This window comes from Eretmochelys imbricata, chromosome 5 (assembly GCF_965152235.1).
Source record: "Eretmochelys imbricata isolate rEreImb1 chromosome 5, rEreImb1.hap1, whole genome shotgun sequence".
In the NCBI taxonomy this organism is placed as follows: domain Eukaryota; kingdom Metazoa; phylum Chordata; order Testudines; family Cheloniidae; genus Eretmochelys; species Eretmochelys imbricata.
This window is the reverse complement of record NC_135576.1, coordinates 43,042-60,257: the sequence shown is the minus strand read 5'-3', so window position 1 is coordinate 60,257 and position 17,216 is coordinate 43,042. Positions and strand designations below refer to the sequence as shown.

The following is a 17,216-nucleotide window of genomic DNA, read 5'->3' as shown; positions in this document are numbered from 1 at the left end:
GTGCATGCATACATGCACTCTGTTGGCCTCCTTGGAGGATAGGCACCTCTCTCAGATACACTTGTTTTTAGTTCTCACCATAAGATGATGCAAGGCTGCATCTCCACATCATATTAAACTGGTGACAAGTGAAATTAGTGAGCTCTTCATTCCTAGATCTACTTTAGACACTCTTTTTAAAAGTATTTATAAGAACTAGTTTATCTTTCTCATGCACACACATACATACGTTTATGAGGTGGGTCAGTACTGTTATCCTCTCTGAAAGTGGGAAATGGTGGCTTGGAGAGGGAGAAGTGGCTTGCCGAATGTCACAAAATCAGTTAGCGTCAAATGCGTTTAGATAGGATTTGGGAGTTCTGGTGGCTCTTTAGGTATGTGTCAGTCTGGATCCCACTATAAGTGTACATGTGTCTCACGCACAGGACCAGATATTTTTTGACTAGCCGTGTCCATCAGGATGGTGGATGTTCCCAGTGACTCTTCATGCTCTTTTACAAGGGCGTAAAAGGGGTGTTGGACCATTACTGAATGGGGGAGGCAACCTAGTGACAGATGAAGGGGAAAAAGCTGAAGTACTCAATGCTTTTTTTGCCTCAGTCTTCACAGGCAAGGTCAGCTCCCAGAATGCTGCACTGGGCAGCACAGTATGGAGAGGAGGTGAGCAGCTTTCAGTGGTGAAAGAACAGGTTAAGGACTATTTAGAAAAGCTGGACATGCATAAGTCCATAGGGCTGGATCTAATGCATCTGAGGGTGCTGAGGGAGTTGGCTGTTGAGATTGCAGAGCCATTGGCCATTATCTTTGAAAACTCATGGCGATCGGGGGAGGTCCCAGGCCATTAGAAAAAGGAAAATATAGTACCCATCTTTAAAAAAGAAAAGAAGGAGAATTTGGGGAACTACAGACCGGTCAGCCTCACCTCAGTCCCTGGAAAAATCATGGAGCAGGTCCTCAAGGAATCCATTTTGAAGCACTTGGAGGAGAGGAAGGTGATCAGGAACAGTCAACATGGATTCACCAAGGGCAAGTCATGCCTAACCAACCTGATTGCTTTCTATGATGAGATAACTGGCTCTGTGCATATGGGGAAAGCGTGGATGTGATATACCTTGACAGTAGCAAAGCTTTTGATACGGTCTCCCACAGTATTCTTGCCAGCAAGTTAAAAAAGTATGGATTGGATGAATGCACTATAAGGTGGATAGAAAGATGGCTAGATAGTCAGTCTCAATGGGTAGTGATCAATGACTCAATGTCTAGTTGGCAGCCGGAATCAAGTGGAGTGCCCCAGGGGTCTGACCTGGGGCTGGTTTTGTTCAACATCTTCATTAATGATCTGGATGATGGGATGGATTGCACCCTCAGCAAGTTTGTGGATGACACTAAGCTGGGGAGAGGTAGATAAACTGGAGGGTAGGGATAGGGTCCAGAGTGACCTTGACAAATTGGAGGATTCGGCCAAAAGAAATCTGAGGTTCAACAAGGACAAGTGCAGAGTCCTGCACTGAGAATGGAAGAATCCCATGCACTGCTACAGGCTGGGGACCAGCTAAGCAGCAGTTCTGGAGAAAAGGACCTGGGGATTACAGTGGATGAGAAGCTAGATATGAGTCAGCAGTGCGCCCTGTTTGCTAAGAAGGCTAACAGCATTTTGGGCTGCATTAGTAGGAGCATTGCCAGCAGTTTGAGTGAAGTGATTATTCCCCTCTATTTGTCACTGGTGAGGCCACATCTGGAGTATTGCATCCAGTTTTGGGCCCCCCAATACATAAAGGATGTGGACAAATTGGAGAGAATCCAACAGAGGGTAATAAAAATTATTAGGGGGCTGGGGCACATGACTTATGAGGGGAGGCTGAGGGAACTGGGCTTATTTAGTCTGCAGAAGAGAAGAGTGAGGGGGGATTTGATAGCAGCCTTCAACTACCTGAAGGGGGGTTCCAAAGAGGATGGAGTTAGGCTGTTCTCAGTGGTGGCAGATGACAGAACAAGGAAGAATGGTCTCAAGTTGAAGTGGTGGAGGTCTAGGTTGGATATTAGGAAAAACTATTTCACTAGGAGGGTGGTGAAGCACTGGAATGGGATACCTAGGGAGGTGATGGAGACTCAAATCTCCATCCTTAGAGGTTTTTAAGGCCTGGCTTGACAAAGCCCTGGCTAGGATGATTTAGTTGGGGTTAGTCCTGCATTGAGCAGGGGATTGGACTAGATGACCTCCTGAGGTTTCTTCCAACCCATATCTTCTATGATCCTCTCTGTTCCTTCTTACCTCCATGGCAGCAAGATGGAATCCAGCTGGTGTCTCACCCACTACACCTTAGCTCAGGCTTGAACACCTCAAAAACTTCTGAGAATCTTCAGAACAACCTATCACTCTAATCTGTTCTAATACTTGTTTTAATCAAATGTTACTGCTCAGACCACCCTGTAATCCCCTGCTTCCCCTCCACAGATACACATTCCCCTGTACAAAGAACTAAAAATGTGGGACTCTAAACCCAGAGGTTTCTAGCCTTGCCCATCCTTTGGACTAAGTCCTCTAAAAGAGGCACAGCAGGTGCGTGTTCTGCTTAGGAGAATCCCATATCCTAAGCAGGTGCTTGGTCTGCCTATCCTTCTCTTCAAGGACTGTCAAGTCCTAAGATGCACCTCCTGGATCAGATTGCTCCAGAAAAACCAGGCTCTAAGACCCTTCTAACACTCAAGCCCACATGGTCCAGCAATCAATCAAGAAGGCAGGGAACTCTGAAGACCTCTGCAGGGAAAAATGATGCTGAGACAAGACCTGGTGCCGGCATTGACTTCGGTACTGGCATTCCCTCTAGTACTGAAACCACTAAGTCTTGACACTGAAGTTGACACCTCGGAAGTTGAAGCAGAGTGCAACAGGCGGCTTCTCTGAGCACTGGAGAGGGAGCTTGAGAAGGAGGTTGGTGTCCTCTCAGAGGTACAAGAAAATGTTAGGGAAACAAGCTGGCCAGGTCCTGCATGGTGTTGAGGACTGGCAAGAAGGAGCAGACTGTGATGCAGCAGACTTTGCTGGGCCCAGTACCAGCAGTGTCCCTGCCAATGTCGACTCTGGCTCTGGAAGAACAGACTCAGAATGCACAAATTTTGACACAGAACTTGGTACTGACAGCACTCTACCAGCAGCATCGCCTATGGAGGAGGTGTACCACTCCTCTCCATCCCCAGAGCACACTTTTTTCTTGCTTCCCCTCCAGTGTTCCCTCTAATTTTTTACGTCCATGTGCAAAATTAATTATATGTGCACCAATATGGAGGTGATGTGTAGGGCTTAATAGGCAGCTGCGCAGCCATGCAGCTTAGAGGGAAGTTAGCTCCCCTCTAAGTTCCATGAGGGCTGCCACTGAGAAACCTGAGGACTTCTACAGAGCTCAACCACTGGTCCAGCCAGCAACCCACTGGCTACTGATACACATTCAGGATGCCACCTATTGGGGCCCACCTTCACAAGCCTCAAAGAGCTGGTGCCTGCCATCATGGAGGAGGAGAAAATCCACTCGCTCAAGTGGCTTTCCTAGCAAGACATGTTGCTGGAGCACCAAAAGGAGCAAGATTCAGAAGTGTGCCACTATCCTTTGTCACTTCCTAAGGATCTTTCTTCATCTTTGCTGGATGAGACAGTAGACCTGGCACTGGATGATTTCAAGGCTTTTCAGGAGTTCCTTATGCAGATTTCTGACACCTTGGAGACAGAGACTGCAGTCATCTCTGAAAAATCCCACAAGTTATTTGACATTTTCTGTTGGTCCTGCCCACCCTCCCCGTAAATGAGGGGCTCCTAGATCCAGCGAGAACTCTAGTAGACACCAGTCATTATAACACCAACATCAAAATCTGACTAATCTAATCGCCTTTTATGATGAGATTACTGGTTCTGTGGATGAAGGGAAAGCAGTGGATGTATTGTTTCTTGACTTTAGCAAAGCTTTTGACACGGTCTCCCACAGTATTCTTGTCAGCAAGTTAAGGAAGTATGGGCTGGATGAATGCACTATAAGGTGGGTAGAAAGCTGGCTAGATTGTCGGGCTCAGCGGGTAGTGATCAATGGCTCCATGTCTAGTTGGCAGCCGGTCTCAAGTGGAGTGCCCCAAGGGTCGGTCCTGGGGCCGGTTTTGTTCAATATCTTCTTAAATGATCTGGAGGATGGTGTGGATTGCACTCTCAGCAAATTTGCGGATGATACTAAACTGGGAGGAGTGGTAGATACGCTGGAGGGGAGGGATAGGATACAGAAGGACCTAGACAAATTGGAGGATTGGGCCAAAAGAAATCTGATGAGGTTCAATAAGGATAAGTGCAGGGTCCTGCACTTAGGATGGAAGAATCCAATGCACCGCTACAGACTAGGGACCGAATGGCTAGGCAGCAGTTCTGCGGAAAAGGACCTAGGGGTGACAGTGGACGAGAAGCTGGATATGAGTCAGCAGTGTGCCCTTGTTGCCAAGGAGGCCAATGGCATTTTGGGATGTATAAGTAGGGGCATAGCGAGCAGATCGAGGGACGTGATCGTTCCCCTCTATTCGACATTGGTGAAGCCTCATCTGGAGTACTGTGTCCAGTTTTGGGCCCCACACTACAAGAAGGATGTGGATAAATTGGAGAGAGTCCAGCGAAGGGCAACAAAGATGATTAGAGGTCTAGAACACATGACTTATGAGGAGAGGCTGAGGGAGCTGGGATTGTTTAGCCTGCAGAAGAGAAGAATGAGGGGGGATTTGATAGCTGCTTTCAACTACCTGAAAGGGGGTTCCAAAGAGGATGGTTCTAGACTGTTCTCAATGGTAGCAGATGACAGAACGAGGAGTAATGGTCTCAAGTTGCAGTGGGGGAGGTTTAGATTGGATATTAGGAAAAACTTTTTCACTAAGAGGGTGGTGAAACACTGGAATGCGTTACCTAGGGAGGTGGTAGAATCTCCTTCCTTAGAGGTTTTTAAGGTCAGGCTTGACAAAGCCCTGGCTGGGATGATTTAACTGGGAATTGGTCCTGCTTCGAGCAGGGGGTTGGACTAGATGACCTTCAGGGGTCCCTTCCAACCCTGATATTCTATGATTCTATGATTGATTCTAAAACTAATTGAGAAATGGTACCTACCAGTTATCCTTCTTGAGGTTTGAATACTTTTATATCCATGCCAACCCTGGCTCCCTAGTTATTGTGGCTGTTCAAGAGAAGATAAGTTCTATCGAGAGCATACCAAAACACAAATATCCCAAACATTTAGATCTTTTTGCAAGAGAACTATACTCATTGGCTTTACTTCAGTTGAGGGTGGCCAACTACCAGGCCTTACTGGGCAGATATGATTTGACTAGGGACAGGGTGACACCCTTTGTGGCTAAGCTTGCTCATGAGAGCAGAGAGGAGCTAAAACACATAACACAGGAAGGGCAACTGATGTCTCGGATATCATGGCTGTGTCCACAACCACTGCAGTGACCATGCAGAGAGAACTGTGGCTTCAGGTATCCCCCAAGAGGTACAAGCCACAAATGAGGACATGCCCTTTGAGAGCTTGGAATTATTCTACAAGAGGACTGACTGATCTACCTACACTCACTTGAAATTGTCTAAAGCAATTTTGCATTCCTTGGGAATCCTCACCCCTCCACCTTAGTGAAAGGTGTCCCATTTGTTGTTATAAGTGAGGCCTAGCAGGCCTACGTTAATTGTTAGCCTAACTAATGAAAAGTAGGTAATGGTTTATGAATAGTCATAATGATCTGTTATATAAAACTCTTGAAGAAAAGATATGGGAAGGAGACAGACTGAATTAATTTAAAGAAAGAGTCTATTGATAATGCTCAAATACTGTGTTAAGATTATGACTGGTGTAAAAGAAGAGCAGAAATTAATTAACTAAAATTGGTACATTGGAAATATGACCTAATTACTTGTAAGAATAATGAGGATGGCTTATTCTACTCATTGCCTTTTTGTGGGTCCTTAAAAAGACTTCAGGGAGAGGAGAGAAAAGAACTTTTTACCATCACCATGGCTGCGGCAGAAGGATTGTTGGCATGACACCAGACCTTGATACTTCAGTGGTGATACTTGACCATTAGCACTGCGCCAGTGAGGATCCCAACCTAATATGTTTGAGATCCTGCTCTGTCTTCCCCTCCCTTGTGTGATCCTTTCTGCCTCCTGTCTCTCACTCTAGGCTTTCCACCTGATCCTGAAATCAGCTGTGCTGAAGGGGATCGGCGCTGTGATAACATAGAAATGTAGGACTGGAAGAGACTGTTGACAGGTCATCTATCCAGTCCCCTGCACTGAGGAGGGACAAAATATTATCTACACCATACCTGACCATTGTTTGGAGGTTTTTAAGAACAGACTAGACAATGACAGAGATTTCACAACCTTCCTAGGTAATTTGTTCTAGTGCTTAACTACCCGTACGTTTAGGAAGTTTTTCCTAATGTCTAACCTAAATCTCCCTTGCTCCAATTTAAGCCCATTACTCCTTGTCCTGTCCTTAGTGGTTAAGGAGAACAATTTTATCATGCCCTTCTTTACAACAGCGTTTCATGTACTTGAAGACTATAATCATGTCCCCCCTGAGTCTTCTCGTCTCCAAACTAAATACACCTGATTTTCTTTCATTCTTTCCTCCTCAGTCGTATTTTCTAGACCTTTGTTGCTCTTCTCTGGACTTTCTCCAATTTGTCCACATCTTTCCTGAAGTATGGTGCCCAGAACTGGACACAGTACTCCTGGTTGAGACCTTATCAGTGCTAAGTAGAGTGGAAGAATAACTTTGTGTCTTGCTTACAACACTCCTGCTAATACATCCCAGAATGATATACGCTTTTTTTTTTTTTGGCAACACTTTTACATTGTTGACTCATATTTAGTTTGTGATCCGCTATAATCCTAGATCCTTTTCCCAGATCCTTTTATCCTTCCAAGGTAGTTACTTCCCATTTTGTATTTGTGCAGTTGATTATTTCTTCCTAAATGTAGTATGGTGCACTTTTCCTTAGAACATATGAATGGCGATATTGGGTCAGACCAAAGGTCCATCTAGTCCTGTATCCTGTCTTCCGACAGTGGCCAATGCCAGGTGCCCCAGAGGGAATGAACAGAATAGGTAATCAAGTGATCCATTCCATCGCCCATTCCCAGCTTCTGGCAAACGGAGGCTAGGGACACCATCCCACCCATCCTGGCTAATTGCCATTGATAGACCTATCATCCATGAATTTATTTAGTTCTTTTTTGAACCCTGTCATAGTCTTGGCCTTCACAACATCCTCTGGCAAATAGTTCCACAGGTTGACTGTGAGTTGTGTGAAGAAATACTTCATTTTATTTGTTTAAATCTGCTGCCTATTAATTTCATTTGGTGACCCCTGGTTTTTGTGTTATGAGAAGGAGTAAATAACACTTTTTCTTATTTACTTTGTCCACACCAGTCATGATTTTATAGACCTCTATCATATCTCACCTTAATCCGTATTGAATTTCATTCTGTTTATTTCAGACCATTTCTCCAGTTTTTTAGAGTATTTTGAATTCTAATCCTGCCCTCCGAAGTGCTTGCAAACCCACTCCACAAGCTTAGTATCATCCACAAGCTTTATAAGTATACTCTCTATCCCACTAGCTAACTCATTTATGATGATATTGAATAGATCCAAACTCAGTACAGATCACTCAGCAACCCAGGCTTTGGACTGCAAGTGAGGGTCATGGGAACCCTACCCTTTCTGCCTTCATATGGGAGGGGGCACAAGGGTGCATGCGCCATCCCGATGGACACTGCGAGCCACAACAAAATGTCTCACATGCATAAGGTGCATGCACACCTGTAATGTAGTCTGTGGCTCTCAACAGCTTGAAGAACCCACTTACTGTAGGGTAAGTAGATGTTCTTTTCTAGGGTCCCCACTCAAAACACTAAAATATACTGCTTCTTTCTGGTACTTCAAACCTATGTTTCATCTTTGCTTGATCACACACAGGAGCAGGTGAAGAAGAATAAGGCATTTTGCCGGTTTAAGAAGCTTCAAGAGTCTCGACCTGAGTTCCTGGGATGGCAGCTGGAGGATCTGCTCCCTCTGCCACTGCAGAGGCTCCATCAGTAAGGAAGCAGCCTTGAGCCTTCAGATGTCATTTTAGCACCAAGATTAGTACTAGGAATAATCAGAGGTGAAGAGAGGGACCCCATGGAACTGTAGTCTGTTGCTGGTGGATAGAGGTAGAATGGCTGTAGTGACCCCAGGTCAGAACATTCCATCGCAGCCCACACAGATTCCAAGGTGTGTGTGTGGTGGGGATACAGGGAGCTATGCAGTTATCTGAGGTCTCTCCAGATTGTGATAAACATTTGGTGTATGTGGGGAGAAGAAGGGGGAACTGACTGTACTGAGTGAGGGGAAGTGCTTCAAGATTGACTGATTAGTCCTCCCTTTCCAAAAGCTGGAACTTTCTCATCCCTTGTACTATCAACAATAGGAGATGCTGCTGATGGTGACTGTATATGAAATGTGACTACACCCCTTTATCCTGTCTGTCTTAGATACAAGCACTTGTTCAGAGACCTGATGGAGAACTCCAGCCCGGATAGTGTGGAGTTCCAGCACCTTGCAAGTATGATGTAGATTCCAAGCCTTGTTCTGGATTATTTCTTTTGCTAACAATAATCAGATTTTAATAATCTCTCTGACCTCAAACCCTTTTCGGTGCTGAAATCTAGTAGATTACTCTCTCTTTCCTTCTCTTCCCCCCCCTCCCCCCAGTAGAAGAAAGAGAAATTGGTAGTAATGAATATAAATCAGAAGTTAGGAATTGTAAAACATTGATAATGGCACCAAAGGACACAAGGAGAAATCTATGGATAGCAAAGTTAAGGACAATAAAGAGTTTTAAAGTATATTCAGAACAAAAAGAATCCTGACAATGGTATTGGTCCATTATCAGATGGAAATGGTAGAATTATCAATAATAATACAGAAAAGGCAGAGGGGGTCAATAAATATTTCTGTTCTATATTTGGGGAAAAACAGATGATATAGTTTCACCATATGGTGATAACACTCTTTCCATTTCACTGGTATATCTGGAGGATGTTAAACTGAAGCTATTAAAGTTAGATATTTTTAAATCAGTAGGTCCAGATAATTTGTGTCCAAGAGTTGTAAAAGAGTTGGCCAAATAGCTCTCTGGACCATTAATGTTGGTTTTCAATAAATCTTGGAACACTGGAGAAGTTCTAGAAGACTGAAAGAAAGCAAATGTCTTGCCAGGTTTTAAAAAGGGTAAAAAATGGGATGGCCAGCCAGACATTGATCCCAGGCAAGATAATGGAATGGCTGATATGGGACTCAAAAAATAAAGAACTAAAGGATAGTAATATAATAAATGTAAATCAACATGGGTTTACAGAAAATAGATCCTTTCAAACTAACTTGATATCTTTTTTTATGAGATTACAAGTTTGGTTGATAAAGTGGATAGTGTTGACATAATATACTTAGATATCTGTAAGGAGTTTGAGTTGGTACCATATGATATTTTGATTAAAAAAACAGAATGGTATAAAATTAACGTTGCACATATTAAATGGATTAAAAACTGACTGATAGGTCTTAAAATGTAACTGTAAATGGGTAAACATTATTGTTTCCAGTGGGGTCCTGCAGGCATCAGTTCTTGACCCTATGCTATTTAACATAATTATCAATGACATGTAAGAAAACAAAATTAACCCTGATAAAGTTTGCAGATAGCACACAAATTAGGGGAGTGGTAAGTAATCAAGAGGACAGAGTGATCTAGATCTCTTGGTAAACTGGCCACAAGCAAACAATATGGCTAAATGTAAATGAATTCATGTAGGAACAAAGAATGTAGTGTATACTTACAGGATGGGGGACTCTATCCTGGGAAGCAGTGACGCTAAAAAAAGATTTGGGGGTCTTGGTAGATAATTTGAATATGAGCTCCCAGTGTGACACAATGGCCAAAAGAGCTAATGTGATCCTGGGATCCATAAACTTGGATCTTGAGGAGGAGTAAAGACGCTATTTTACCTCTGTATTTGGCAATGGTGTGACCGCTGCTGGAATACTGTGTCCAATTCAAGAAGAATGTTGATAAATTGAAGAGGGTTCAGAGAAGTGCCACAAGAAATGATTGAAGAATTAGAAAACTTGCCTTATGATAGACACAAGGAGCTCAATTTGTTTAGCTTAACAAAGAGAAGACTGAGGGGTGACTTGATCAGTCTAAGTACCTACGTGGGGAACAAATATTTAATAATGGGTTTTTGAGCCTAGTTGACAAAATGATCCAATGGCTGGAAGTTGAAGCTAGATGAATTCAGACTGGAAATGAGGCGTACATTTTTAACAGTGAAAGTAATTAATCATAGAAACAATTTACAAAGGATCATAGTGGATTCTCCGTCATTAACCATTTTTAAATCAAGATCAGATGTTTTTATAAAAGATCTGCTCTAGGAATTATTTTGGGGAAGTTTTATGGCCTGTGCTACACAGGAAATCAGACTAGATGATTACAGTGGTCCCTTCTGGTCTGAGAATCTGATTTTTCTTCAAGTGATAGTCCTATAAGTATTTGAAACGCAGGTGGGCATGCATGCCATGCGCCAGAGCCAGAAGTTTTCTGTAGCAGTATCTGTTAACCTGCACGTGTGTCGTACGTTGCCTCGTGCTCCAGGTGAGGTTATAAGAGGCTGTGTGGGACGACAGTCTTTCAGTTCCCTATCATCGCCACATGGTTGGAGTCGGAATCTGCTTTCCTCCATGCTTGTAGTCTGCTATGAGAATGCTTTGTCTGTGTGTATATTGTTAGCTTGTTTAATCTTCTTGTGTAGATAGTTCATAGTTAGTTAGTGTAGTTGGTTTTGCCCCACTCGGGGCCCACCCCAACTTCGTTGAGGACCATGCCCTATGTTCTGGGTTCAGAAACTGTGTTGTGCCCTCGCTCGATCTCAATGAGCGACAAGCACTGCTGCTGCTTGTACTGCTTGGGGGTTGCACATCTTGCTGCACACTGCGAGATCTGCAAGTCTTTTCCCTCATGGACCCACCTTTTGTGATTCCGGAAATTCCTTATGGAAGAGGAGGCTATCCACTTGTGGAATCCAATCCGATCCGGATCCAGTGCAACCAACGGTGCACTGTCCTTCAACCAGTGGTGAGTGCCCCACCCACTACTTCCTGTCTGGATCCGATGGTATCACTGGCACAGGACAAGTTCAAGCATGAGGGTCATAAGCTCTCTAATGGGCATCGCGGCATGTCCCTGTTGCAGACTTCCACTAAGCACAGCATTTGGTCCCTGAGCCATGCCATGTCGGGTGAGATGTTGCATGTGGACCCCACCTAAGCTCCTCTCTTCCAGGTGTAAAGCTAAGAGGCAAAAGGTACACGACAGCCCTCCATGGCATGCACTTCCATCACAACCAGAGTCTCCACACTGCACGTGCCTCCACACTCCAGCCGTCGGAGAAATGTCTCCTAGACACCTGGGTGCATCAAGCCTCTGCTCCCAGTGGCGCATCCAGACCTGCCATATCCGCTGCTCTTGGTACAACAGCCCCCTACTCCAGTGGACACACCGCTTCTTTGGCTTCTCTTGGGCCAGAGACCACACCTGGCAGTTGCACTTCGGCCATTGGCACTGAGGGCTCCACCACTACCAGAGTTCTCTTTGGACTCAGGTGGCTGTTCTGCAGAGGAACCGTCATTCTCCCCTGTGTCCCTGTGCAGTTCAGACTCCCAGGTGTGACCGCTGCACCAGGCAGGATATACTTGGGCACTACCGTCCTGGTATAGATGCCCTGGTATAGATACCCTTGGGGCCTCTGTACCCCTGGGACCCAACCCATTGGGCACAGTGGCCGCCCAGGGACCCGTAACACTGCCCATATCTGCCTTCCCAGGTCTCGCAAGCTTTTGTCTGGACTCCTGTGCTGGAAATGCCCAGTTCGCACCGGAAACGGAGACTGAGTGGGAGCCAATACCAATGGTTGTCTCATCCTCTCCCGACGAAGCCTTGATTTCCCCAGCCCTCTTGCCTCCTGATGATTAAGGCTACAATTTGTCATGGGTATTTTTAGTAAAAGTCACGGACAGGTCGCAGGCAATAAACCAAAATCCACGGCCCGTGACCTGTCCATGACTGATACTATAAATACTCCTGACTAAATCTTTGAGGGGAGCACTGCTGGAGGGGGGTGCCTCAGGAGGAGCTGGGGCCTGCTGCTGGTGAAAAGTGGGGGCCGCTGCTGGGGGGGACAGGGCCAGCGGCTCCAGCTGCCAGAGGCTGCTGATCAGTGGCTGCTCCGTCTGTCCAGGGGCCATTGAGCAAGGGCTGCTCCAGGCACCCAGGGACTGCTGCCAGGGTTCACCAATAGTGGCTGTTTCCAGGGACTGCTGCCAGGGTCCGCCAAAAGTGGCTGCTCCAGCTGCCCCTAAGATCACTTCTCAGGTGGTCCCCAGGGCCAGTCACACCAGTTGCTGCTTGGGTGGTGCCTGGGGCTGCTCTAACAGCGGCCAGTGCAGCTGACTGCAGGGTCACCCGAGCTGGCTGCAGAGCCACTCCTGTAGCCAGCTGCTTGGGCAGGCCTGGGGGCAGCCACATTGGCCACCGCAGAAGTTATGGAGGTCACAGAAAGTCATCGACTCCATGACTTCCGCTACAAACACAGAGCCCTATTGATCACTGCCAGCACTAAGAGGTGCTGCAGCAGGTGTTTCTGGACTTGGGCACCTCTAGAGGAAGTCCAGGACCAACACCACCAGCTGTTGGACATCCTCCAGCCCAGGGGACCATCGCACGTCACGCTATCTTCCAGTCTGCATAAGCAGTCCGGCACGCACCAGTTTCATGTACCCCCATGCCTAAGAGGTCGGAACGTTGGTACTTTGTCCCATCCAAGGGGGTGACTTTCTTTTTTCTCTTCCTCCCCCCACCCCACACACATTTTGCTAGTGGTGCACATGGTGTCTGAACGGGTGAGGAGCTTCTAACCCCTACGGCGGCCAAACGCTCGACTTCCTGGGCCATAAGGTATACTCCTCCACAGCCCTGCAGTTCCACATCTCTTAACTACTGTACTCTGCTAGCGAAGTATGACTTTCATAACTATGCCAAGCTATGGATCTGCCATAGGACAAACAGCAGCATTTCCAGGCCCCAGTGGAGGAAGGTCACCTGATGGCCAAGGTCGGCCTCCAAGCTGCAGTGGATGCAGCAAATACATCCTTCCAGTCCCTTGCTGCAGTCCTCTGGCTTCCCCAGGGAGATCCAGACCATCATCCCGGACCTCCTCCTTTGACAAGGACAATTTGTTCTAAGTGAAGACAGACAAGTCCCTCCACTCTCTGAAGGACTTTAGAGCAACATTCTGGTCTCTTGGGAAATACATCCTAGCACCTGGTCAAAAGCAATCCAGTTATGCTCCTATGCACCATACCAGGCCACCTACCCCTGGTATCAGGAGCCTGCACAACAGCATGCCCAGTCACAGTGTCTGCAACACTCAGCCACCGCCACCTCCTCTGCATGGCATCCACCAAAGGGACGGTTTTGATGTGGATGTTGAGACCTGCGAACCCCCCACATCACCATCCCCGGCCCCACAACCTTTGGGGACCATCTTGCCTTATTTGTCCATGATTGGGACAAGATCATCACGGACCGTTGGGTATTAGAGATCATGCAGCACGGTTACTCAATCAAATTGCTTTCCCTTCCCGCTGCGCACCTCCCGCCCCTCCCAGATGCCTAGTGGGATTCTCATCGCAACCTCCTACAACACGAGGCAGACACCCTCCTTGTGAAAGGCACAATAGAATCAGTGTCTAATCCCTTAGTCAGCAAAAGCATCTACTCCCCATACTTTCTCATCCCCTTCTCGATCTCTGACTACTCAACACATCATGAAAACTGAGTTCTGTATGGTGACTCTCGCTTCCATCATCCCCTACCTCACCCAGGGGTCATGGTTCACAGCTCTCAACATGAAGGATGCGTATTTCCACCCTGACATCTGCCTAGCCCTCTGCAAGTTTCTTTGCTTTTGCATGGGTGACAACAAATACCAGTTCAGAGTCCTCCCCTTGGGCATTGCAACAGCCCCAAGGGTCTTCACCAAAGTCTTCGTGGTCGTGGCAGCTCAATTAAGGCGGCTGGGGTACTCTTTGTTCCCTTCCTTAGATGACTGCCTCACTGAGATGTCAGCCATCTGCGCTCTTTGTTCTCTCCTTGCCACTCTTGGTATCCAAATCCACAAGGAAAAATCCATGCTCTTCCCAACACAGACAACCCACTTCATTGAGGCATGCCTGGATTCCATGGTGGCTCACGCCTTTCTCCCGGCAGGCCATTTTGCCACCCAGACAGCAGTCCTATGTCGCAACCCACACACCACGGTGTGTCACTGTCTCTGCCTCGTTGGCCCCATGGCAGCCTGCACCCATGTGACACTGCATGCGCACTTGCACATGCGCTGTCTATAGTTGTGGCTCATATCAGTCTGCAGGCTCCATGTCGACCACCTGGATGTCACACTGATTGTCCCAAGTCTAGTTCAGGCCTCTCACCTGGTGGACCAACCCTTCCAAAGTGATGATAGGCACCCCCTGCCCCACTCCCATCTCAACCACCACTCTCACCACAGATGCCTCCCTAGCTGGTTCAGGTGCTCAGGTGCTTCAGTATCCTGAAGGTGTGGGCAATCCGCCTTGCCTGCCTTGCATTCCTGCCCTTTATCCGAGCATGCTATGTTCATCTCCTTTCCTACAATACCACTGCAGCAGCATACATAAACAGGCAGGGAGGCACCAAGTCCTGGTCACCCGGTGTGGAGATCATCTGCCTCTGGAACTGGTATATCTGCCACAGTGTCACGCTCTGCGTGACATACCTCCCGGGAATGTAGAAAACTCTGGTGGACATATTCAGCTGGATCGGGTACCTCAATCATGAGTGGAAGCTACACAACCCCACTCTCTGCTGCCTCTGCCAAGCCTAGGGCACCCGTCACTTGGACCTTTTTGCCACTTGCAAAAACTGCAAGTTCCCCCTCCTCTAATCAGGAAAGATATCTTGGAGTCATTGTGGATAGTTCTCTGAAGATGTCCACGCAGTGTGCAGCGGCAGTCAAAAAAGCAAACAGGATGTTAGGAATCATTAAAAAAGGGATAGAGAATTAGACTGAGAATATCTTATTGCCCTTATATAAATCCATGGTACACTCACATCTTGAATAACTGCATACATATGTGGTCTCCTCATCTCAAAAAAGATATACTGGCATTAGGAAAGGTTCAGAGAAGGGCAACTAAAATGATTAGGGGTTTAGAACGGGTCCCATATGAGGAGAGATTAAAGAGGCTAGGACTTTTCAGCTTGGAAAAGAGGAGACTAAGGGGGGTTATGAGAGAGGTCTATAAAATCATGAGTGGTGTGGAGAAAGTGAATAAGGAAAAGTTATTTACTTGTTCCCATAATATAAGAACTAGGGGCCACCAAATGAAATGAATAGGCAGCAGGTTTAAAACAAATAAAAGGAAGTTCTTCTTCACACAGCGCACAGTCAACCTGTGGAACTCCTTGCCTGAGGAGGTTGTGAAGGCTAGGACTATAATGGTTTAAAAGAGAACTAGATAAGATCATGGAGGTTAAGTCCATTAATGGCTATTAGCCAGGATGGGTAAGGAATGGTGTCCCTAGCCTCTGTTTGTCAGAGGGGAGATGGATGGCAGGAGAGAGATCACTTGATCGTTACCTGTTAGGTTCACTACCTCTGGGGCACCTGGCTTTGGCCACTGTCGGTCGACAGGATACTGGGCTGGATGGACCTTTGGTCTGACCCAGTATGGCCGTTCTTATGTACTGCTCCCGGGGGGCCAACGGGCGTGATTCCTAAGTCAATGCTCTCCTCTTTCTGTGGCAAGGTGGCCTCCACTACGCCTTCCTCCCTCCCCCGCCCCATTCCCCTGTTACTGTGCAAGATCCAACACGATTGGGCCATGGTCCTGTTAATAGCCCCATTTTGGTCCCAACAGTTCTGGTTTCCAGACCTGCTCAGACTCTCCACCCATCCCCTAATCCACCTCCCCACACTGCTGGATCTCTTCACCCAGGACTGGGGCAGAGTCAGACGTCCCTGCCCAGGCTTGCTTTGCCTCCTGGCCTGGCTTTTGGATGGTGGTTGCACGTAGACATTGCCTGCTTGACACCAGTGCAGCACATACTTACGCTCAGCAGACGAGCTTCCACATAGGCATTCTACACAGTGAAATGGAAGTATTTCACCACCTGGGCACAACACTTCTATTTCCCCTTCAGTGACATCTTTCATTCCTACCGTCCTGGAGTACCTCCTGGAACTTAGGACCTCAGGCTTCGCCATCAGCTCGGTCTGAGTCCACTTGGCAGCGCTTAGTACGTTCCTCCCACTGGCTGACAGCCACTCAATGTTTACCCTTTCTGAAAGGGCTGACAAATAACTTCCCATCGGTCCTTTAAACTACTATCCCCACACCAGGACCTCAATCTTGTAATCTCTGCCCGCACCAGACCTCCCTTCGAGTCCCTGGCCACGTGCTCCCTCTCACCTTATCCATTGCCATTGCCATCATTTTGGCATCCTTCCCATTGCCATCATTTTCACTAAGCGGGTCAGCGAATTGGCAGCCACAATGGCCGACCTACCATATACAGTATTCCAAAAATACAAAGTTTCATTATGCCTTCACCCTAAGTTTCTTCTGAAAGTGGTCTCAGAGTTCCATCTCAGTCAGTCCATTCACTTCCTGGTCTTCCATCCTAAGCCACATGTCTCTACAGCGGACAGGACCCTGCACTCATCCAACATCTGCCATGCATTTGTGTTCTATCTTGACAGGACCCACGTCTTCTGTACCTTTTCAGAGGCATTGTGGCGAGGTCGTGAGGACAAGCTCTCTCTTCACAGCACATATCAAAGTGGGTCTCTACAGAATGCTGCAGGCAGGCTAATACCCTGCTGCCCAACAGGATTACAACACATTCCATGCGGGCACATGTGACCTGGCGCTCCATCCATACCTTCCCCACCCACTATGCCATCACCCAGGGAGCGGCGAAAGATGCAGCCATCAGCCATGCCATCCTGCAGACGACGATACTTCTTGTGTCCTCACACGTCTCCAAGCTGATC

The 17,216-nt window shown here is 47.0% G+C and overlaps 1 protein-coding gene across 5 annotated transcripts in view; it reads left to right on the top strand.

Moving 5' to 3' along the window:
* ARHGEF39 (Rho guanine nucleotide exchange factor 39) overlaps positions 1–17,216 on the top strand; it is a 62,452-nt gene that overhangs the window by 29,786 nt on the left and 15,450 nt on the right. For all 5 annotated transcript variants that reach the window (XM_077816548.1, XM_077816549.1, XM_077816550.1 and 2 more), the window contains exons 6-7: positions 8,002–8,120; positions 8,559–8,629. In XM_077816548.1, the coding sequence (XP_077672674.1) occupies positions 8,002–8,120; positions 8,559–8,629 (190 nt within the window). The remainder of the gene's footprint in view (positions 1–8,001; positions 8,121–8,558; positions 8,630–17,216) is intronic.